This window comes from Pieris rapae, chromosome 22, assembly GCF_905147795.1.
Source record: "Pieris rapae chromosome 22, ilPieRapa1.1, whole genome shotgun sequence".
NCBI lineage: Eukaryota > Metazoa > Arthropoda > Insecta > Lepidoptera > Pieridae > Pieris > Pieris rapae.
In genome coordinates this window covers 4,494,126-4,520,076 of record NC_059530.1, presented here as the reverse complement: position 1 = coordinate 4,520,076, position 25,951 = coordinate 4,494,126, and the positions used below count along the sequence as shown (strand labels likewise).

At 33.8% G+C, this 25,951-nt stretch overlaps 1 protein-coding gene across 1 annotated transcript in view; it reads left to right on the top strand.

The window, feature by feature from the left end:
• Positions 1-25,669, top strand: part of LOC110996553 (insulin-like growth factor-binding protein complex acid labile subunit) — a 28,634-nt gene extending 2,965 nt beyond the window's left edge. Inside the window, exons 2-4 of the mRNA XM_022264290.2 lie at positions 17,695-17,792; positions 19,110-19,233; positions 24,388-25,669. Of these exons, the coding sequence (XP_022119982.2) occupies positions 17,770-17,792; positions 19,110-19,233; positions 24,388-25,437 (1,197 nt within the window). The 5' untranslated portion in view covers positions 17,695-17,769 and the 3' untranslated portion in view covers positions 25,438-25,669. The remainder of the gene's footprint in view (positions 1-17,694; positions 17,793-19,109; positions 19,234-24,387) is intronic.
• The last annotated feature ends 282 nt before the right edge of the window (positions 25,670-25,951 follow it).

The window sequence follows — 25,951 nt, the reverse complement described above, 5'->3', positions numbered from 1 at the left end:
TTTGATGTGCGGTGTCATTTATTCATTCACTATATTCTCTTATACAAGTAAACACAATGTTACAAGTATTACTAACGTTTTATTTAATTGCCCTAGCCACTAGTCCACCCTATCAAATGTATATGTATTTTAAATTATTCAACATCATTAGAGTATATACAGACGAGATAATAAAAAGGTTTCGTCGCGCGGAAACTGACAGTGACTTATGGGAACCGCCCTTTCATTGCCTGCGATTGTCGCCCTCTTAAATGTTACTCAAATTAATATTACCCCTCTCAAATAATTAAATTAGATCTTAGAAGTCTTCGGAGATAAAGGAAATGATCTACTACACGAACTCATTATTAAATTCGCTCGTTCTTTATATTGTATATGCCAAAAGGGTCGCGAGTGGCAACCCCCCACTCTAAGAATTTGTATGCTCTTTTTTTCTGACCCTAAGTGTATTTGGTTCGATAGTACATTTGTGAGCAGCTTGTTTCACACAATGTGATGCTAAAGCTGCCTTAAATGGTACTAATTAATTCTGGGCATGTGTAAAGGATAAATAATTATTCTATGACTAATTATTTATCCTTTACACATGGCAGTACCTATGCATTTGCTTTTTTTTAATTAAATTTTTTTTATTGTTTCTCAAATTTTTTACATCAATAAATGAGTATGAGACAACCCCCGTTAGTAGTCAAGAGACACTTGTGTTGGGGTTGACTTGCTACTTCCCTTATCTATACAAATTCTAAAAAGAATAGCTAGAAACTTAATCTATGCATGCGTGTTTGTGTGTGTATGTGTGCATGTGTTGTGTGTGCTGTGTGTGTTTGTGCGCGAGCGAGTGTGTGCACGCTGTCAAGTATACAATTAGGCCTGTCTCAAACTAGCTTTTAGATATAGTACAAAATTGATAAGTAATTATGAGACCCACCTGAATGCTCAACGATTTTTGGTTAAAATTGAAAAGGCTTCATTCTTAGGTTAATTTACAAGGTACCTCTTTTTCTCAGATAGACTAGTGTTAACAATCTAATACGAAAAGCCGCCTTCTGTAAAATTAGCGTCCCGTAGGTTTAAAAAGTAGAACATTCTGGAATGGACATCCTCCTCAGCTGTATGCCGTTCATTGTATGATTATGTTCACGAAGGTCTTAAAGTGTTACACAATATTAAGGTCCTTTCATGCCAGGAATCGTTGATAGATTCGCAAGATTAACATTCAGAGCAGACGGTGAGTCCAAGCTGCTCTTGTAACAATACAAAATAAAAGCTCTGCACGTAGCCACGGTGAAAGGCGGACTTCCTCAAGTTACTTATTTCAATTCTTATTTCATATTACAATGAAATTGAAAGCACGATTTATATCCAAGATGTTACTGGGAGAATGTAGGTAATCGTGTTTTATTTTATACAATTTCACTTGGGGTTTTTATAATCTACTAATGTATGAAGATTTTATTGCATTACAGAGTTAATAACATATATGTGGCGGAAGTTTAAATTAATCGTTTCCTTTATCGACAAATGACAGTTTCTTACAAACAATCACGTTTATCTGTTAATCAACTTAAATTAGCACCTTTAAGAAGTGATTTTAGGTTAAATTTGAATATTTTATTCATAAAGCCACTTTATTCACAAGAACTTGTATAAGCACTCTGCATGTAGAATATTGATTATACTCACCAAGTCACTTAAATTTTAGTTAAGATTTCTATTTCCCTAAACTAAAAAATCGAACAAAACTTAAACATTTATTTAATAAACACACTTTATAAAGAAGACACTTGAGTATTTTTTATAGATTTATTTATTAACTGACGTTTATAATTTATCTATAAATGTAGAAATATATCTTCTAAAACACGATAATGGCTGGACCGATTTGGCTTATTATGATCTTGAAATATTTGTGGAAGATCAGCTAAGGTTTAAAGGGTGGAAAACAATTATCGTCAAGTTATTTAATCAATTACCATCTAAATTCGCAATATTGGAGTGTTTGACAAATTAAAAAAGGCAGTAAAGATGCATCTTAGAATGAACACAGTTGACTAAAATTGACGTGTATCTCGCTCGTATATATATATTAATATTAAGTTTTTCATGTAAATAAAATATTTTTTTTTGTAATAAGAAATAAAGTACTTTAAACATAAAACATAAATAATAGGTACAAATTTGATTGAATTTTCCAAAAAAACTGTTTCTAGACGGGAATTATTGGATGCCTTTTGTATTTTTTAAACAAAAAATTGATGGTAGTCATACATTTATAGATACTTTAGCAACTCGTGTTTCATAGTCCAGTCATATCTTTGGACTATTTTAAAAAGTTTGTATTACGTTTTGACACAAGTATTGTGCACATACGAAGTTGAAACAATAACATTTTGTTAGCAGTTATTTTATATGTTTGTTTTATTTGTTTAACAAATATATGTGTTTATGTATTTATATAACTGCTTTTTTGTTGTGTCAAATCATACCCTACGTCCAGTTCAATTACGAACGGAAACAAATAATCGTAACAAATACGGTATTTAATTAACGTTTCAAAAAGCACTGTAAACAAATGTGTATACAGTTATAAAGTATAACAAAATAGTCGCCTCACCTTGATTTCCATATACAATCATCAATTAGTCACTCATTTATTTATTCACTAAGTGATGCAGATGTCATAGGGACAAAAAAAATGTGGTAAGATTCAGAGTAGAGATTTAAGTATTTAACAAAAATCAATAGCTTTATGACGTACAAAAGTCTCACTTACCCATAAGTCTAGAACTGAAGACAATCAGAAGAATCTGAATGCAATCAGAGAAAAATTTAAAGCTAGAAGTAAAACTTAAGGAAATTGAACTACCGGTGATATCTACCAAAGTATGATGGATAATAAAATAAATACGTAAAAAAATGAACTATAGATGCACTAGACAAGACATATGTTCTATATTAATTAATTATTTTTAAATTTTATTATCTGGAGCTAATATGTATAATCTCTTGGGCCAGGGGACGGGGACGCTAATTAAGATTTAAGTTGGCGGCTGGTAAATAGTACCATTGGCCTCAGAGATAGTGAAATCACGAGGAAATTATTTGAAAAAGTATTATTTATGATGGTGTGCAATTATTTAAACAATTACCATCTAAAATTCGCATTATTGGTGCGTTTGAAAAATTCAAAAGGGCATTAAAGATGCAGATTAGTGTGAACATAGTAAACTTATATTGGGATGGCTAAAGGCGACGTGTATCTCGCTCGTATATATATATTAAGTTTGTCATGTAAATAAAATACATTTTTGTAATGAAAAATAAATTTTCTTTAAACACAGATCGAACCTACGACCTCAAATACTTGAGTCGTACGCCGAAGCCATAAAGCACTGCTCTAACTTCTAAACTCCAGTTTAAATAGAATAATTCCAGCGTAGACACATAAATAGCGAAGTTTAAGTCTTGTCTAGATTAGAAATTATTATCTGTTTTAAGGCATTTTTTATAGACACAGATAAGGTGACAGTTTTCTCAGTTTTAATCGTTTAGTAGCGTCGCTTTTTTGTAAGGGAATCTTAGCTGATTTATTTAGAGATATGCTTTCATATAATAAAACAAGTCAACAATATTACAAAAACAAATCAATATCAAATACGTAATATACCAAAAACATTCAAAGGTCTTCCTGCTAGTTTTTAAAAATCGACTAAATATACCTTTCACAAAAATGTTATTCTATTACTAATTATTTGCGTGAGCATAGAAGTGGCTTCAGCGTGCGACTGTCATCCTGAGGTCGTAGGTTCGATCCCCGGCTGTGCACCAACCAATGGACTTTCTTTCTATGTGCGCATTTAACATTTGCTCGAACGGTGAAGGTACATCGTGAGGAAACCGAAATGTCTTAGATCAAAAAGGTCGACGACGTGTGTCGTAGCACAGGCACTGGAGACTGATCACCTACTTACCTATTAGATTTAAACATGATCATGAAACAGATTCAGAAATCCTAGGCCAAGACCTAAAAAGAGGTTGTAGCGCCACTGATGCATTCAATTATTTATGTGAAACATAAAAATTATATTTTGTAATAATGTGGGGCCGTTCAAGTATGACGTAAGAAGATATACTGCAATTGATCCCCCCCCCTCTTGTCAGTAAAAGTAAGCAAAGCTCTCAAAAATAGTTCATAAACGTTTTAATTTTCTGTTGGAATCCCCGAAAATGCATTTCGTTTTAAAGCATAGACTGCCTGGGTAATAGGGAAAAAAAGTTAATAGTTACTGTTCACGTGATCACAAAAAAAGTCTTTTTTGTTTCTACTGAATAATGTTACTATCGTAAGAATGGCTTAGGCACATCAGCCAGTTTTTAAATGTTGTAACAGAGATTAAGTGTGAATCTTTCAGGCCGCTAGTTAAACGGCGCCGTTAAGTTAAAAGGCTAGGCTGTTAATAGAACGGCTAATTAAGCTAGTTGGCTGCGACATATATAAGAGTTTGTGAGATTGTAGGGGATAATCTCTGGATCTAGTTAGCGGAATTTGTAAATTCTTTAAGTGATAGAAAGCCAATATGAGTGTTATCCGACTCCCAGAACCAACATTGGGTTCCGCGAGCCTCTTAATAAATATATATTATTTTTTTATGATACAGCATTCAAAAATACATACAACCTTAAATTTTCACTCCTCTACAATTAACCCCTATTTTTATTTGATAGTTAAGGATTTAGTCATTAAGGAGAAACCGGAGTTTGCGGGGGCTGCTAGTATAATATAGAATTTTGCTTAAGTGAAAATACAGCAAAAAAAATATGCAAAAAGCGCTTAAAGAATTGAATGAATTTTCTAAATCCACAGCTTTTACGCGTGCAAATCCGACCTCCATTCAGTTCTAAAATTATGAACGGAAGAATTTTTCTATCTCGCTTAATGAGTGCGCCACAAAATGCGGAGTATACATTACTTGAATTCTGCACTGGAGTCAGCTAAGAACGCGATTAATGTTCGTCGCCCACATGTAAATCTCTGCAGGCGAAACAAATAAATGTTTTGTAAAATGTTTTCTCCCAACGGTACACCTGATAAATGATTGCTTGATTTTATGAAAATGCGAAACGATAAAACGACATATTATGTTATTGCTTTATTACTCACTACGGATGAATAAATCGGATTAACGTCATTATATGTTTATAGATAAGTAACGATATTGTGATTTTACGAACATTATGTCTATTGAGTTTTTGTTTAATTGTATTAACGCTGTGATGAAAAATGACATGAGTTTTTTGGTTAACACTGATTTCTGTTTGTAAGAGGCAAGAGGATTGGAGTATAAAACCAAAACATAAAGGTAGCTTAATTTTGTAAACAATACATTTATTGCCAGTTTAGTGCAGGGTAGCAATTAGACTATTATATTGTATATATATCACAAAATATTTGGTTGTTAATCACTGCCTCTGCCATGACAATTATTTATTTAAAGCTTACTTTATATTAATACAAAATATTTTTTTCAATCGAAACGACTAAAGTTTTAATGTAAGACTTATTTATCAATAATGTGTGAGAGTGTGTTGAAATCGGCTTAATTGACATGCGAAACAATTATATTAAATGTAGAATGTTGAACAATTATTGTATTTCAAAATTCGAATACTGCGATTTATATCGTTATAATATTTTCACAACCAAATTTAGTTATTAAAGTTATTATTATTAAATATGATTGGGGAAACCTAAACCATGATTTATTCGGAAGCAGTGTTGGCCAAGTGGTTTCAGCGTGCTACTCTAATCCTTGAGGTCGTTGGTTCGATCCCCGACTGTGCATCAATAGAATTTCCGTCTATTTGGGCAAATAACATATTTTGAGGAAACCAGGTTTCATATTGCTGTGTGTGCACAGGAAGCTGATCTACTTGTCTGTTAGATAGAATAACCATAAAACAGATACAGAAATCTGAGGCCCAGAACTAAAAAGTTTTAGCACCACAGATTTATTTTGATTAGTCGACAACTTTGTTTCCTTTCGTTTATTTTTGGTCACCAAAAATTCTCATACGTACAAAGTAAAACCTTTATTGCGATTTGAAATACACAGTTGCTGTGTGCTTAATAAAACTGGTGCTTTCAGTTGATGTGTCTAAAGAATTAAAAACAAAGTAGGACATACATTTCCACGAATTTAGTATTAAATTATTCTAAAGTCACAGTCGAAAATCATTCATTTATATAGGTAACAAAATGTAAACTTATGAACGACAAAAGTAGAAATATAAATTAAATGCTTCTAATTTTACATTTACTGCCTGTAAACCCAGGTCGTAGAACGGAAGGGAAGAAATGGCAATAAACTCTCTAGCACTCTTTTCAATCGCCAAGTATTTTCTTTTACTCAACGTTTGTAAGGACCTGCAACCATTACACCACGTTTCATATGATATATTAAGTATTTATTACGTATATTATGTCATGTTACTCATATCATAATATATGTATATGTATTTTATTGATGTATTTGTTTATGGGTTACATATTAGAACTATAGATGGAAGTTCTATTGCATAACGTCTTGTAAAGTAAACGCAGATTTTTTATTTATTTATATAATTTATATTATTTTTTATCTATATCACTAGCACGTGTACAGTATGTAAGCAGTGTGAATATAGATACACAAATACATGGAGTGATCATATACTGGTACATGATCATCTATTGGGGCTTTTACGTAAGTAAAAATTAATATACAAAGAAATTTCACTTCGGACATGTGTGCTTACTTTGTTTGCTCGCACTGTTTATTATAAACTTTCTGTAAATACGCTAACAATGTATGGAATTTAGAGGATCATAAATAAGATTTAACATTCACACAGGACGTTTTTCGCGCCACGGGTTGACAGGTAAAATAACTCCGAAGACGTAAAAGAATAGGGATCGCGGTAAATAAATTATAATGCATATTCTGTGCTAAGTATACAAATCTTTCATCCTTTTTATTATCTGTTTTATACTCAATGACACCTTATACGGTATTTTCACACACTCATTAAAAAAAACTTTTTTATTTACTCTGTCAACATAGCGATGGCGTCATACCGAAGATATTTCGGCCGTTAAGTATATATACAAATTATTCTTAGCAACTGGGTACTTCCCAACGAGAAAGGCCCGTAGGAGGCCCAGAAACAATCTTACAGGTCGGAATGATCCAATCATTTGTTGCCAATGACAGTCAGGGTATTGTAATAATGTAGTCGGTGATTGAGGATTCTTTAGCTCTGAGGAAGAGCGTCCTTCCTGCACAAATAGAAAAAATTTTTTTCTTAGTTAAAACATGGAATAAACCAGAAATTAATGGCTTTTTATTTTTAATTTATTTTATTATTATTTATTACTTAAGATGTCATGTGGAACTCGGTGTAATGGTTACAGCTCCTTACAAACGTTGTGTAAAAGAAAAAAACTTGGCGATTAAAAAGAGTGGCGCAGAGTTTATTGCCAGTTCTTCTCTTCCGTTCTACGCCCTTGATTTGAGAACTGGCAGTAAAATTAGTAGCATTCAATGTTTATTTCTGTTTTGACGTTCATGTGTGTTATGCATGAATAAATGATTTTAGACTGACTTTTTTTACTTTATTTATACAAATAGATATGCGAAATGTTACCCGCATGGTTGGTTTGTTTTCAGTTGTACGGTGTTTTAATATGTAAACCAATATAAAGTTAGGATCAAAAAGTGGTATAATGCCGGGTTCTGCCACAAGGCACAAGGAGACCGGCCTTATGCCAGATGGACAGACTAAATTGAGGTGATGCCGGGGGAGAGAAGGCTGGAGATTACAAAAAATACTGTGGAATTGGTAAAGATTTTTACCCGTGGGAGTTTAATATAAATACAATTTATTATTTTATTACTTACTGTTAATGTCTTATGTTTTATTTGTATTTGTATAAAACTATATTAGTATTACTCCTAGCATAGGTACCTCCTATAAAATAAAGTCTAAAAATGAATAACTACAATTTAACAATTATTTACTTTCGATGAAAATGCGAAGAAAATGAATTTTACGCTTGACGTGGTGAAGTTAAAAATTGAGAAAAGATTTACCGGCTTTAATAAAATTAGGAAATGTTTTAAAAGGTTTTCGCGGACGATAATAGGTCGTCGTGCGACGTCTTGCCAGACATTTCGGAAGGGAGAGGATTTGTGCGAATGTCAGTGGAAAAACGAAATGTTTTAAACGTTTATTTTACATTTGTTAAGTATAGCAAATAGTTTATGTTAATTTATTGTTCATTGTTGTTTAATTATAGTGTTTTTAATGAAGTAGAACTTTTTTAGGCGCATGAGGGTAATTATTTACGGAGCGATTGAATGAAGGAAATACCCATGGAGCGAGAGTAAGCAAGTGAGAAAGAGAGAGAGTGTAATAGAGTGTAAATCTCACTCCACAGCAGTCGTTTAAAGAAAACACTTTTTAACGGATTGAAGCTATAAATATAGACTTATAATTATTTAAAATTTTTAAAGGTGTTTTTTTAAAAGGTGTTGAATGTCAAAAAGTATCACAGCTGTAGAAAAAGTTATTATGTGTTTTTATTTCCCCAGAGTTGATATCGACTAATAGATGAAGGGGTTTTACACAAATGACTCACGCTGTCCTCTATTTTAATCCTTTAAAATAGTGTTTTCTTTAAATGTGTAAAAGGGCTCTCTTGATGCCCCTGATGCTCCCCCGATGTTAAATGATACTGTCACCCATGGACATTCGCATTACACCAGAAGGCTCGCAAGTTCTTTTAAGTATCGATACACGTAAGGACCCTTACGCCCGAACCCAATAATTAATCCACAATCGGAGTTTGAGTCTGAATTGGTTGGAAATACTTCCGTGGGCAGCGGTTCCACATACTGTGCTTAATATTAGAGCTTTTAGTTAGGGCTTTAAATCCTACCCGAAGAATTATTGTAATTGATTTTATTACAAGCCAAAACAGTTGCTTGAAATAAGCCATAACGCAAAAATTATATTCTACATTTTTAAAGGATGAGAATATTTTATCCATATAAAATATAAGGAAACGGAAGTTTTAACAAGTGGAATTTGCATATTGGCTTTTATAATATAAATTCGAAGCAACTAGTCCCTCATTCCTCAGTGCATTTCCTCACGGGAAATTTCAGTTTTTCCGCTCTTAAATGTCTATTTCTTATAGATTTTAGACGTCCAAAAATATATCTAAAAATTTAATGTATTTCGACGATGCGTTTTCTTACACGATTTTCGGCAAAGTATATTAATTTGTCTGATTCATTTTTATGTCTTTTATTGAGGGATTTTAAAACACTATTTTGATATACCGACTTATAGTCTGGTATTTAAGATTTATACATATATTGTCTCACATACTAGTCAAAAAAGAGTGTGGGTACTTATGTACACGCGTTAGAAGTTATTCTTCTTTGGCGTATAGAAAAAAATAACTTAACTGCAGTAGTGATAACGATAAATATTAAAAGCAAAAAGATTTTATTTAAATAAACAAATTATAAGTAAATACTATCAACGTCGTATATGAAATTGATTTAAAATAATATTTATTTATTCACACTGTTTACTTGTACTGTTACGAAACACGTGTTCCAAATATAAAAATACTAGAATATACAACTTGAACTTAGTTATCGATTTCCATACCACATAGAGCTAACTTTACGATGTCGAATTTAGGTGTTGATGTGCGCGCGCATCGTAAAAATTTACTCTCATCATTTTTCTCCATCGTTCCAAAAGAAGTACATATAACTTCAATAAAAATATAATAATAATAATAATATCTTAATTTTGTTGGTTTAAAGAACTTTATTTCTCATTACAAGAATGTATTTCAGTTACATGAGAAACTTAGTATGTTAACTAAATATATTCGGGCAAGATATACATCGCCATTAGCCGTCCCAATTTTAGTCAACTACGTTCACTTTAACATGCATCTTTAATACCTTTTTGAATTTGTCAAACACATCAATATTGCGAATTTTAGATGGAAATTGATTAAATAATTGCACACCCTCATACCGAATAGACTTAAATAATTTGTACGCGGCTTCGGCAAGATAAGCAAACTCGCTCGTCGAGTATTGCGTGTAGTTGTGTATTTGATTTTTTTAAATGATATAATTAAGTACTTCAGGTTCTATCCATATAATCACTGACATAAGCTGATCACATACTTACCTATGATCATGAAACAGATACATAAATCTGAGACCTAGATAGGTTGTAGTTTTGTTAGTTAAACGAAACAATTATTAAAAACCTTAAATAGGGGACATCATACTAGCGTTCTAAATGCCTTCATGCATACTCCATAGTAAATATATTTTAAACACATACTTCACAGGATGTGTTCTGCTTTAGATTCTGTCAAAAACATCGACCCGCACTCCTCTACTGCTTTATTAAAAAAAATTAAAACAACTGTTAATGTCCTGACCCTTACATGTATATCTGTCGTTGTCATGTTTTGTTTTGTTTGTATCATATAGTTATGTTAATGAAACCTATTGGGGATACATCCAATGTGTTTAGTTTATGTTTTAATTTTATTGTAAAGATGTATCTGTTTTGTTTCCAAATAAATAAATAAATAAATACTCTGATTCAAGAACATTGCCAACTGCGGGTATGATCATAAATTAACCGGGCGAACCACTTCGGCCTAACTTTCCAAAGTTAACTAATCTTGTTGTGCCAGCCTGTTCTAATGCTGTGTAAAATATATCGCACTGTCATTGTATCGGAAGTAATCGCAGATAAATATATCAATTTAGTTGTACAGTATAGGAATAATCCCCACATCAGTTTGGGTTTGTAGTAGTATGGAATAAAATTACTTCCTGTTATTCCGAATCTAAACTAAAAGAGAGTGTATATACTTCTGTGAAAATCTCTATTCGACCACTAAATATTTGTGTCCAATTTTTTTTTAAATCAGACCAAAGAGATGGGGGAGAACACACATTTCTGGAGGCTTCTAGACAATATATATCAAATATTTCGCAGATATAAACAGTTTTTACTGGAAATTTCAAATGTCGTTTTTAATATTTTTAATTACTTATTATTTATGTTTCCTAACATTTAAACGTTCCCTGAACATCCACAAATATTTCAACGTCATATAGCCGGTCCAGCCATTTTTGAGTTTTAACAAGACAAACGAACAGCAATTCATTTTTATATACATACATAGATATAGAGAGAGAGCAGTGTTGGCCTAGTGGCTTCAGCGTGCGACTCTCATACCTGAGGTCGTAGGTTCGATCCCCGGCTGTGCACCAATGGAGTTTATTTCTATGCATGCGCATTTAACATTTGCTCGAACGGTGAAGGAAAACATCGTGAGGAAACCGACATGCCTTAGACCTAAAAAGTCGACGGCGTGTGTCAGGCACTGGAGGCTGATCACCTATTTGCCTATTAGATTTAGGATAAATATAAAATGATCATGAAACAGGTTCAGAAGTCTGAAGCCAGGACCTAAACAGGTTGTAACACCATTGATTTTATATAGATATAGATAGGCTCAGATAAACTCAGGTAGACTCAGAATAAAACGTATTTCTAGTAAAACCGAGACGAAGTCACGTATTTCGTTTCTACACAATAAATAAATCCATTCCATATCCATATGTATTTTTATAAAAAACAGCTCATCAACCATATCAAATTACAACGCACAACGTGACAATTAAATACATTAATTAACACACAATAAAACATTACGATGTCAAGATAGTAAACCTACATTGGCCTCTTCAACGATCGTCTTGAAACGATCATTAAGCAGTTGTGTAACTTCTGGGAAGGTGATTAAATAGTTAGAATGCTTACGTCGGCACCCACAACCCTGTTGGATTCTTTCGGTCTCAGTTAGTCTGTCTATCCAATAAATAAATGTTTTCTACCTATTATCTATATGTTAGGGGATGTGAATAGTACAGATAATTACTGGGTTTAACGAAGATTACTAACTATTACTGTTGATTTTGGTATATATCAAAATTCAAATTCAAAAATCATTTATTCATAGGTAACATAATGTACACTTCTGAACGTAAAAAAATATATACATTGAACGCTTCTAATTTAACGTTTACTGCCAGTTCTCAAATCAAGGGCGCAGAACGGAAGAACTGGCAATAAACTTTTTAGTTTTAGTTAGTTATTAATATTGTTTTAGTTTTTTTATTTTCTCTAGATTAAGGTTCTATAGATTAATATAAATATATTTTGTTTTTTATATAACTTCTGGTTATGCACTTCTTGCACTCATAATTTTTTTATTTATTGTTTTATTTTCTTACTAGGGTTGCCTGGAAGAGATCGCTTGTTAGCGATAAGGCCGCCCGTTGCATCCCTTGTAATTTATACCTATATATTGTGTTATTTGTGTTTCTTTCTAGCAACGAAGTGTCAATAAATAAATAAATAAAATAAAATAAATAAACTCTCCGCCAATCTTTTTAATCGCCATTATCTACATGACATCTTAAGTAATAAATAGAGGGGGCCCCAAAGTTGCAGGGTCCGTAGCAGTTGCTACTCTTGCTAAATGGCTAATATGGCACTGCGACTGGCACAAGCGCGTCTCCTGTGAGACTTGAACCTCGGCTTGGGCGTCGCGGGGTGATCAATCAATCAGGATGGAAGCTGCGCATTGGAGTGAACCAAGTACGAAGTAAAGGCCCATGCCTTCCTCGGCGAAGGCAGTTTTTGACCCTTATCATTGACTATTATTAATATTGGCCGGGCGGCTTTTAAATTGTTGTTTGCTACGGTGATTTGATCATCTGGATCCGTTTGGATTTAAATTTCACGCACCAACGGGGTCGACTTTTTAAACTCTCATACTGGTTTCCTTACGATGTTTTTCATCATGGGGTGACCAACGTATATCCGTTGGTAGCGGTTTAGAACACAATCAGGACTGAGAGATTAAGTAATAATCCTACTTCAAGTGCTCATAGACACAAATAAATGACACACAATGTCGTGTATGAAATTGATTAACGGAGACCATTACTACAGACTTGAAAGGAGACAGAACTAATGTGAACATATATCTACAATGTTATATTGACATGTTTCAGATAATATACAGACGTGGACATATTTAGACTTCAAAGCTTTCATTACAAAAAACTGTTTATTTTATTAATAACCAAGGCTTCAGCATGGGATTGTCATCCATGAGTTCATAGGTCTGATCTCCGGCTGTGCACCAATGGACTTTTTTTCCAGGTGCGCCTTTAACATTTGCTCAAACGGCAAAGGAATCTTAAGGAATCCGTCTTGCCTTAAAAACAGGCAACAGCATGTGTCAGGCACAGGCATGAAAAAGGTACATAAATATGAGGCCCAGGCCTAAAATACAGTAGTACTACTGATTTATTTGTAAATGTATAAGAAACATTGCAAGTTTTTCTGAAAACGATATGTACCAATTTGTTTGCTTTAAAATAAAATAAACTGCCCTTTGTAGGTAATTATTACCTATTATATTATTACCTATAAATATTATTACTACTCAATATTTAATTATAAGTAAATCGCTGCTTATGAAATGTATACAATCAGCAATTATATAAAATCTTGGAATATTTATTCAGCAACCGTACTCTGGAACTTTCAATAGCAATACCGAGGTTTTTCTATGCAAGTTAGATGTAGTTCTATTAACACCTATAGCGGTGATGTTGCAACCTTGCGTGCTACAAAATCTCAAAATTTAAGGCGCGCACTTTTTATACAACAAAGAAGAGTAATGCCTAGGACAGGCAGTCTTTAGAGGGATTTTTAGTTCGTTTTTGTATTTGGAACGCCTTCAATAATTCTAAATTATTGAATGCGTTCCAATGTACCTATGTAGAATGTGTAGGAAAATAAAATACTCTATGTGATAATACGTCAAAATTCAAAGAACGAAGCACATATTTCACGGTTAAATATGTCCCAAAGAAACAGTGTCGGTTCGATGATTGATTATTCTGTGGAACCAATTAAAGTTGTCCAGTACACTGAATGTTGTAAAATTCACCAAGATTAATTGGCAACTCAGCAAACGGGAAGCTGCAATGTGTTCGGCATTAGTTATTAGCAAATAAAACGTTAAGCGTGTAGAAAATTATAAATAAACGTAACGTAATTTGTCACTCCATTTGTGATACAATTTGTAGTCTGTGGTCAATTTTGTTATTCTCTGCATAGGGTTTCCAACAAAAATATAAACATTAACAAATAATATTTACCTAAATACCTAAAAATGAAGGGTGTTATTTAATATAACAAGATTTTGATTACCAATATATATGTAAATTAATAAACGTACGTCAAAATTATTTCCTGGAATGTAATTGACTTTAACAATAATGAATTATTATTAGTAGACTGATTTTTTTGTAGTACACGATTATAATATATGCCACGAGATATAATATATCCCATATGTTAAATCACGAGTAAAAACGTAGAATGAGAAGTGACGTCATTATGCGATCACTAGTGTGCGATTTGATCTTAAAATTATCAACCTTTTGTAAAAAAAAAAATAAGACAAAGAAGGTTTTGGTGACCAATTTTACCTCAAAATATGTCCTGACTTCATACCAGGTTTCGATATATTATTCTCAATTGACGATCGTAACGATAAGGATAACGATTAGTATATGGTATAAGACAACTTAGGTCTTAGACTGATAATATAATCACTAACACTGCCTTAAAATAGTTCACAATACGCAAAAACAAAGAAATTATAATATGGAGGGCGTAATTAAAATATAATTGGAAAAAATGTAATCAAATTCAGTTCGAGCGTAACCCAAGCAAAACAAAAATAAAGCATGCAAAAGCAATCAAGCAATGTAATAATCATTTGAACATTGACCAAGCTAGGCTCACGTCGTTGATCCAAATTATAACAGCTGAAGATGCGATACGCCAACTACAGCTCACAAAATCAATTTTTAATTTACTTCCGACTCCCAGGATCAACATAGGGTCCCGTGAGCCTCTTCACAGGATGTGTTCTACTTTGGATTCTGCTACTAATATCACCCTCTTTCGCTTACTGCCTCATTTAAAATAAGTTAAAACAATTAATGTCCTAAGACTATCTTTCTTCTTTATTATAGTTACTAGTACGTTTGTCGTTCTCCTAATTTATAAATTTTGTCATGTTTTGTTTTGCTTTGTATTATATTTTTTATCATTAAGACTTTTTGTGGATATGTCCAATGTATTTTTTGTTATAATTTTAATTATTTACAAAATAATATATATTACAATATGTTACATTAGAAAACCGCTTTGGTTATATAGAGATTTATCTGTTTAGCCTATTAAAAATAAATATAAAAAAATATTTCAAATGTTTACACTGAATTTTTAGAGGTTATTAAAAATAACTGTCAGAAGTAGATTCTTTTAAGCATGTTTTAAGTAAATTCATTTTGAGGTTATACATACTTCGTCCTAACAGCTAGTTCATAATAACTTATGTTAAAAGCATGTGGTAGGCCGTCTGTAATGCCTCCCCCGGGACACAAGGGAATCCTTAACATAAACGTACTCCTGCAATTTTAAGTTTTTGGCATCCGACTCCGGCATTATTCAAAGCGTTGTTTTGTATTTCAAACCGCGACGACTGTCCCATTATTTATATGGCTTCTATTATACCCCTTTTAATAATGTCGCCATTTTGTCTACGTTGTTTTTAATCTTACAGTTGAATATTTGAGTGCAAATTTGACAATTGTTATAACGACAACGATTAAAAATTGTTGATTGTTGGTAATAAATTCTTATACTTTTCTGTATTATCTGTCATCGTGATATTTAACATAAAAATAAAATAAATACTTTATTTGGCTCAAAACAAACATTATATTTTTAATACAATATTCACTGTGTTTAACCTTATACATAATATACTTCTATGAGCACTAGCGTTTAAACTAGGCCTAGACTGTATCTTAAACGCTAGTTTCTTCCGGTGACATTATCAGCCTTCTGTGCCAGACATACGCTGTCGACTTTTTTTGGTCTAAGTCATGTCGGTTTCCTAACGATGATTCTCTTCACCGTTCGAGCGAATGTTAAATGCGCAAAAGAAAGTCCATTGGTGCACAGCTGGGCATCGAACCTGCGACCTCATAGATGAGAGTCGTACGCTAGAACCACTAAGCTCTGATAATGCTCTTATACCATATTAGGCCACCTATTTGAAACTATCTGGTGGTGGGGGATTAACAATCATTAATAATTGAGATAATCCACCACGATAATTAATGGCTTAAAGGAGTCTTCGCCACATTGAGAGGAAGCGAGATATGAATAAGACAGATATACAAATCTGTTTTATTGTTATATAATAGTATATTAATTAATACTTACACCTATTCACACATATGTACGCACCTTCGGCTGTTTAAATTTGGTTAATGTACAAATGATACATATTAAAAATAGTCAATTTTTCATATGAAATCGAACCTGGGACCCCTTGATCTGCAGGCGAACTTTTTAACAGGCTGTTTCTAGATGGGAACGTGTAAAATTGGGTACCTCATATTCAATTCCCTTTTAAATTACTATGCTTAATTGGAACGTAGTCATTCCATCTTTTTTCTGGAAGACTTAAATCGAAACCAGTCCAGTTTATATTACACTTTTTTCCCGTTTTTCAAAAGGTTTTCCTGTAGGCTTAATCAATTTTGTTTTGTAATTGTTATGAAAAATTCATAAGTTTGGGTATTAGGAAAATTATAAGGGGTACTGAGTTTTCATGTCTTACTACTTTTAAGATGATGAGCTTTTCTATTAGCGTATTTAAATATTTGACTTTGGAACGTTTGGGCGTTTTCCGGATGGAAGGAATTTTGCTTTCTTTGTATGAGTGCTGGTACAGTGAAGAGTAATAAGAAGAAATGGTAATGTCTGAAAAGATGCTCATCTACTTAAAGAAACAAATATCACACAGAAGACTGTGTCGACGACCTCAATAGGGTCACACTGTGGTTTTTTCTAATAAAATCTTGTATCAACATAAAGCGCATAGGTGCTATAGACTATAGGGTGACATTTACATGTCAAGAACTTTTTTGTGTACTGGCGACTTTGAATAAAAACAAACCTCCATCGTTAGATTTCACTGAAACATTATGATAGAACATTCTAAATTTAAAAAATTCTATATTCAAAACGTTGAAACGTTTTCCATAGAATGAAAATCTGCTTAATATTTTAACATTTAAACACGTAAAAAAAATGGTGTCTACATACAGTGCCCCAGCTCTGTAACTTATATATATATTGATTATATTGATTCCGACGTTTTTTGTATCCAAGTTCAATGTAATCCTTTCATATGCGTAGTTCTGACTTCAGATAATTAAGACGAGAGGCCTGAAACGAGCTTTAAAAAGAAGATTAATATACTGAATTCTAGACTAGATCATTGTTTGCTTTAACTTGTAAAACAAACGTTACTAATCTTGTGTATCATTATGTATTTAGAATTATTGTATGTATCGGATAAACTACCCTCTAGTTTCCTAAATTGGGTGATTTAAGTGAAATAAGTAAGTGATAATATTTTCTCGGCAGGCCTTCGTGGGATGGGTAATGGCAGTGCGTAGGTGAGGCCGCAAGGCGGGCGCCGCGCTCGGCCTGCGCCCGCCCATGGCACCCACGTTATGTATCAGGTAAGTTTAACAAGAATAAAATAAAAATAAAATAAAAATTGAGCAAATAAACCCAAGGCTATTGTATGAAAAAATGTGCCTTTCACAAAGAAACTACAACAGAATTATGACAGTTAGTTAGAATCTCTCAATATCACACAATTTAATTAATTAAATTTAATCAGTTAGTTAATTGTATTAAATACTTTGTTTGTTTGTTCCCTTTTATAAATCTTTTTCTTATATAATGTATCATGTATTCCATCTGTGGCTATGTTCTCGGTGTATTTGTTTGCTATTATATGTATTTTGTGTTAGCTGTAGAAGTACAAAATAAATAAATAAATCACCATTAGTCCTGGTAGAAGTGTGACGTGACATGATGCCTTTTTCCGATTTACCAATCACATCATAACACAATATGTCGCCCTGCGTCGTATTGTATTGTGGACATCGTCAAGACGAGAGGACTGTGCAGGTCCTACTGTAGAAAGAAGAGGAGAAATGGACCAAAGGTGATGATGATTATGATAATTATGATACTGGTCCAAACCAAGTTTGATTTTTAACTATTGGTCTGTTTTTCCTTGCGTAATTTTGATATTCTAATTTTAAATTTGTATAAATGTGTATTTTGTGAAGTCTTTAACGTGTTATTTTCTTATTAAAAACACGAATCGTATTGTTTTTGAACGTAACATTTGTAAGTAAATTTTGAAAACGATTCTAATTCCGTATTTTACTGATAAAACGATTTCTAGTGTCGATCTTATGCATTTTTAAACGTTTTCCAAACGAATTAAATTGCTTTCGGTAATAAATATTTAATAGGATCTGTTCTACAGCGGGTTAGTACAGGTTTTTTTAAATAAATGAGAACTATCGTTCCTTTATAAAAATCTTACGATTTGAAGGTTAATAAAATTATTTCCACGAAGAAAGATTAATTTTATATAGGTAGGCGTTGATGTCGTGATTTCAATAAAATTTAAAACTCATATGAAAAGTCCCATATTATATATTTGAAGTAAGTTTCTATGCATCAACTTGAAACAAGTATTGTTTCGCTGAGAATCGAAACCAGGCCCTCTGTGCTGAATGTTGTGCATAGTCCACTGAGCCACGTAGTTTTTAAATTACATAATGTATTTAAATTATCTAATCTAATATTTAATATTTGCTCGAACGTTTAAGGAAAACATCGTGAGGAAACCGAAATGTCTTAGACCCAAAAAGTCGACAACGTGTGTCAGGCACTGGAGGATCATGAAACAGATTTACAAATCTGAGGCCAAGACCTAAAGAAGTTGTAGCGCCACTGATTTATTTATTATTTAGCAGGTGGGTGGTGCAATTCACATCGGTGTTGGCGTGGTTCCTCTTTGTCCCGGTCAACAATCAACTCACGCCAACACTAGTTCCAACTTGTCCCACACAATGCATCTGCCTATCACAATCGCAGGTAAATATTTTTTTATATTTAGAAACCAGTTTTTAGTAAGTTAACCTTTACTGAAAATTTCAGTTTCAGATCGGTACCCGAAGCACGAACCATATGTAATCCGTTTAATATACCCTTCATGTACTAAGCCTATACAAAATAATAGAGAAATCGTGCGTTGCCTTTACTGACAGTAACTGACAGTAACTGACTAAAATATAACCTATACTACCAAGGAGGGGGTAGGGCCAGTTTCAGAAACGCGACATAGCGCCAAATCTAACTTTCGTACGTCAAAAATGTATTGGATTTAGACATTTGGGAGTGACAGTTCGCGCTGAATCTTGCCCTTAAGGTATCTGGCTCGAAGGACCAAAGTTTTATTATTTCCATTCTATACCACTGGCGTATATCAAAGTAATATTTATGCTACTTAATTTATTACTAAAAATGATTTGCTTATAATGCTGATTATATTATTTGCGCCTGGGGGAGGGAACTATTTATTTATATATAGATCTATTTCAAAGACATAGTAAGTATCTTCTGATATTAATAAATTAATAGAAACTGAATGATTTATTACTGAAATTTTTAATCCAAATATGTATATAAAAGCACATTTTTGTATAATAAAACGATATTATGAGTCAGTTCGGCGCATTAAGATTGTTAAAAGGCATTGTCGAGCACTGTAATTACTGTAGTAAAATCGTGTCGCGTAAAACGAATAATTTTGTAACTATAAAAATGAAAATAGCTTTATTAGTGTTGCCAACGTACGTTATTTAATCTTTAAGGAATTCGAGACCCTTTTTGTCACTTGCATTTTGACTTAATATTAAATTTTTGTACGAGCCAAGATTACATTCTACTCTCTCAGACTTTCTTAGTTTTTTAAGCGAAATAAATAAATAAATATAGCCTTTATTAACAATCTAATAAGTTACATTTTATCTTATTTCTACTTTAAATACTACTTTTAAGGTAAATGTAAAATATTATCATATTATTTCCTATTAGACACCGGTTTCTTGATTGTCTTGCTTTTCAGCCTCCCCAAGTGTTCTCCACAAAGATCTATCTCTTGCTTTCCTCATCCATGTGGCTTCTGCCACCTTTTTAATATCTTCCCATCTACGATGTTGTCTACCTTTACTTCTCGTTTTATGTCTAGGGCACCATTCCATAACTTCTTTGGTCCATTTTTTAAGCGAAGCGATTTCTGAAATCGTCGTAGTTACGCCCTGAGAGTATAGCCAAACGTAGACACTAATAAAATAATAATAATAATAATCTTTATTTATTTTCTCACAAAACTTCATACATTATAAGTTACAACTACTTATTGTCATTCTTCTTAATAAAACTAAATAAATCAAATTAAAATATATTTTATTTGACTCAAAACAAAAATTACATTCTATATACAATATTCACTCTTATATTGCATTCATTCGTTACATAAAATATTTTTCGCTTAATAATTTAGCTTATAGGTACTCTATTGTTGTACACGTGGTCAATATAGAGTAAATCTAAAATGCTGTATTATTTAAAGCAAACCCGATGACCTAGGAACCGTACACTATTTCTGACTTTGTTTTATTAACAATTTTCGAATGTATAAAAAGTCCTTTTACGTTGGCATGCTAAAATCTAATGACTGAAACAGATGGCCCGATTGATAAGCATTATCCAGGCACAAATTTTTAGTTGACACACGCGTTGAATATACTCCATATAACGTCAAGATTTTTACTCTAAGCTCATACGTTAGTGTCAAACAATTAAAATTCCTTTCGAAGTAAAAAATGCAAATAATTAATAATTCGTTAATTGACAATCATACGTACATACATCAAACATCCTGAAAGAAAATGACTAGTTAAATTATGTAGCAATAGGCAAATTCCGTTTCATAAAAGTTGAACTATGGATAAACGTTTCCTATGCGAACAGTAAGACAATGTTCGCGTACAACTGAAATTTTTCTTCTAAATATTATCTTAAATTTGGATAATGGATCGTAGCACCTGGTGTCCGGCAATTGAAATAAAAGCGTCCCTACGAGAACGAGCCCATTTTACAGACCCTTACTAAATGACGTTAATTTTCTGACACATTTTCTTTATGAGTGCCCAACCAAAAATAATAGGAGTATCCAGTACTCCATTACCATATAATTTTAATAGAAACACCTACTGATGCGTAAAAGGCGCGGTAACCCGAATAATTTCCGGGCAAGTTAGTGAGTAAATAGGAACAATGGAAACTAAATGCTTCGCGTATTAAACATAATGATACATCCTTATCACCCTCTACTAGAAATCATATGGTATGTTGATCAAAACCCGGAAAATTCGCAAAAATTTGCTAAACGAGATTCTTAGTCGAGCCTGACTTTGAATTAGAAGTTATTGGTAATTACATACATTTAGATTGTTATAATCTTTATATATCTCACAGCCAACTAGCTTAATTAGCCGTTCAATTAACAGCCTAGGTGTTTAACTGAACGGCGCCGTTAAACTAGCGGCCTGAAAGATGTTCAGTCAGTTGATCAAACAGCTAGGCAGATTACTTTGATCGATGACGTTTCATTAAATGCCTTATTGACTTTTAATTTAAATTTAATTCCACTTTCTGCCACTCTCAAACTCGAAACGAAACTCTTCAAACTGTCAATATAGCGTCGGCAAACCACAACTTTAATGGTGTTTTCCAAAGTTTCATGAAAAACAACAAGTATAATCGAAGTATGTAGTGACAATGATAAGGAGAATTAAAACCAGCTTTTTAATTTTAAAACGAATATTTTTTTATGTCATATGTTTCATCTTTTTTATTTCTGCCTAATAATGACTCTATCGTACGAATTACCTAAGCATTAGCCAGCCAGTTTATCAAATGTTATAACAAACGCTACGGCTTAACATCTTTGAGGCCGCTAGTTAAAGGCCACCGTTTAGTTAAAAGGCTAGGCTCTTAATTGACCGGCTAATTAAGCTAGTTGGCTGCGACATATATACTACTCGTTCCCCCGTTTGTAAACTTCGTACCAGATTTTCAAGAAGTTTCTGTGTAGTTGCAAACTACATATGTAGATATTGATGGGCCTCGCTCGCTATTGCAGTGAGTCTACCATTTTTGTGGACTATTTTTACGCCACGATGCGACACCGATCTGTTTCTCTACTAAGGGGCGGCTCTAACAGCATACTGATAACAGCGGAAGGGATGGATTGTTACATGGGTAATTGAAAGGGACTGCCTATGCCCCGTTTATAAGATTTGAATGTACGAATAACTATACATTTATCCTACTAATATCACTTAACATTAGGTGCGCCCCCTGTTCTATAAAAAATATAATAATAATATAATATTTAAGACAGTATTGTAATTATGATTTCCCGCTTGAACAAATAAATAAATTTTATTATTACTATATTCATTAGTACCTAGGCTTATCAGGTGTCTAGAAAGATACATAATACGATGAAATCCATTTTTCAGTAGCGAATTTCTTTTTACAGCAAAACGTTTGCCGGGTCAGCTAATATTAGTATAGAAGTATGAACAATTCAATGGATGGAACCTGAGTATCGATTTCGATTTTGGTGTCGGTTATTTGTAAAGATTAAGTATTGTGATTGAAACAATTCAATCACAATATGGGCATGAACCTGTGTGCGTGGAGGGGATTAATTTTATTGACAAAACAAACAGTGATGCAAAATCATTATCATCCATAACCGTTCACGAATAGATTTGTTATTCCCTGGATAGATTATATAGCTATTTCCGCGAATTTGTTCCCTTCGAAATATATGGGAGATCTGGAAAAATATCGTTGACAAAAACTTAGTCTTTTTGCTGTACAAAACCGTTTTATCATCTATCTCTATGAATGCTAAGTTGAACTCCTTTTGGATGTCTGTCCAACATCCAAATCCCTAGAGTTGAGAACTGAGTTGGAAAATGAATTTGACGTGTTCATTTCATCAGCGCCTAAACAGCGCCCACAGGCGTGTCCTACAATATCTATCATAACATCGGGAACGTCTGTCTAGTTACAAAATAAACATTACTGGAAAAATTATGTTTTAATAATTAAGTGAGGACCAGCTGTGAATTGCAAAATAAAGAGTGCGTGCGTACTAAGTACACATACATGTCTGTGAAACTTCTTTGTAAATTAATTATTAAAGGCCCCAATTGATGATGATGTACCAGTATATGATAGCTCCATGTATTTGTGTATCTATATTCACACTGTTTACGTGCTAATGATAATATAAATAAATAAAAAAAAATTACTGAACAAGACGTTATGCGACAGAATTGTTCTTAAGTTCTAATATATAACTACTAAACGAATACAACCAATAGCGTGTATTTCTTCTCAATCTCCCTTTCTCACTCTCACTCAATCGGTCGTAATCGCTCTCAACAATTGTTTCGACAAAAAACGCTGTAAATCTTCATGCGCCTAAAGAAGTTTTACTTCAAAAAAACAAAATATAAAGCACTTTAACTTTTTTTATTTACTTGGGGTAATGCATTGCGCATACCCTTCCGCGGCGCGACTGTTTGGTGCGGAAGGGTTCTGTGGGATTCACTATTGTGCATAACCAGTAAAACCCCAAGGCGCCACCAACAATCGCCTTATGCGGAATGCGGTAACAGCAGAGCCTTATCCGCTTCCCGGCATGCGATGCGGATTCACGCCCATTGTTGTTTGTGAGAATTCTTGACACAGCAAGCATCTTTCACAGACCGGGCCATACGCATTTACAAATAGGGGAGATCGGGTCCAGTACTTGCAGGGATGGGTCGTCCCTTCTTTTAAACGCACGGACCCCTGATCCCCTATTTAATCGGCCAGATATGAGGTGTACGATCGGTCTGTTGTGAGAAAATCTTGGTATATCTTGGTATCTGTTGTCCGCTTCCTATTATAATGGCGTTGCGTCGGTGGGTATAGATATTGCTTATGCGAGGCAAAGAGAGAGCAATGGATATGTAACATAAAGAATAACATATATTTTACATACACATATAGTTTACTTTGAACCGTTTATAATAGTTCACATGTAAATTGTTGCTAGTTTATTTTCATACGTTTTATATAAAGTTTCCAATGTATTCAAATGAATTCCCTTGTTCGCAGGTTGTGTGCAACAGTGCAAGTTTACGCGGCGTTCCGTCTGCATTGAGTCCAAATGTGATGCAGTTATCTCTGTCGCGGGCAGATCTTCGTGTCCTACGCTCTGATGCATTCTCTCATCTCCGCCAACTGCGGCGGCTGTCTCTCGACGCCTGTAACCTAACGCGCATACGTCCTTTTGCCTTCCGAGGCCTGCCACGCCTGGACGAACTCTACATACAACACACGCCGCTGGCTACAGTCGATGCGTTCGCATTCGCCGCGCTCCAGAATATATCGTCAATTGTTTTATCGCATAATCGAATAGCGCAAATTGAGGGCTACGCATTCGCTGGAACGAATTTTATAAAACTCATTTCACTTAAGAATAACCCTATAAAACGAATACTAGCACATGCATTTTCCGGTCTCAACGATGTAACTCAAATAGAATTACCGTCTGGAGTTAAGTCAATCGAGCCGAAGGCTTTCTTCGGGCTAGAGGGCGTGGGTGTTTTAGAGTTGGCTTACATGGATTTACCAGCGCTGCTGCCCGATACGTTTTTTGGATTAACTCGTGTCGGTCGGCTGGCTTTACGTGAATCTGATCTTGGGGTTATGCGCGTCGGGGCATTCGAGGGTTTAAGGCACGTAGAGGTTTTGGAGATTTGCAACAACAAAATTGACGGTGTGGAAGAGCTGTCCTTGATCCATAACAATAGCGTCCAAACTTTTAAAATGACAGGCAATCATATGCTCGAAGCGCCAGAATCTGTGATTCTCGAAGTAGATAATTTAATAATACGCGGGAATCACTTGCCGTGTGAATGTGGGCGTGACCCTCTGGCGAATGCGTTGGCACTAACGCCTGACTTTGCTGAGGAGAATTTGTGTATATCTCCGTTGAAGGTGCGTGGGCGTAGTTTGTCTAGCGCCGCGGGAGCTGTATGCCGTGGCGAAGGAACGGGAAGCGCCCGTGCCCGGGCTGCAGCAGGGGCGAGTCCCCTGGGCGACTCATTCGAACATTCTCTGGCCATCATCATCACCATGATAGCTTTCCTTGCCAACAGTTAGCCGCCCACGGTGTTCAATATTGTATGTCTTTGTAAATATTGTATAATATGTAAGAATGTAATGCGAAATTTTTACATTCGGTCCGTTCATTTAGTATACGTTGGACCACAAATGAAATTTGCCTTTCGATACTATCTTGTTTTACTCCAATTTATAAGAGTTGTTTAGTTTAAATATGCTTTTAAGATGTTATATGAGAATGTTACGCATCTTCTACAATCCAAATCAATGTAATAAACGTATAAATTAAGTTATGTTTCATTTGACCTTTGACCCTTCAAACATATGTTTGACACTGATACCAAAGCTACATATGAACAGAAATCTTATAACAAAATTATAGACATTTAGATAACCGATAATAAAATGAAGTATTCGATGATTAGTGTGCAATGATGATGATTAGCGTGCGACTCTCATACCTAACGTCGTAGGTTCGTACCCAACTGTGCACCAAAATGTTATAGCTCTGACCTAAATAGTTATAGCTCCACTGTATATTATTATTTATTTT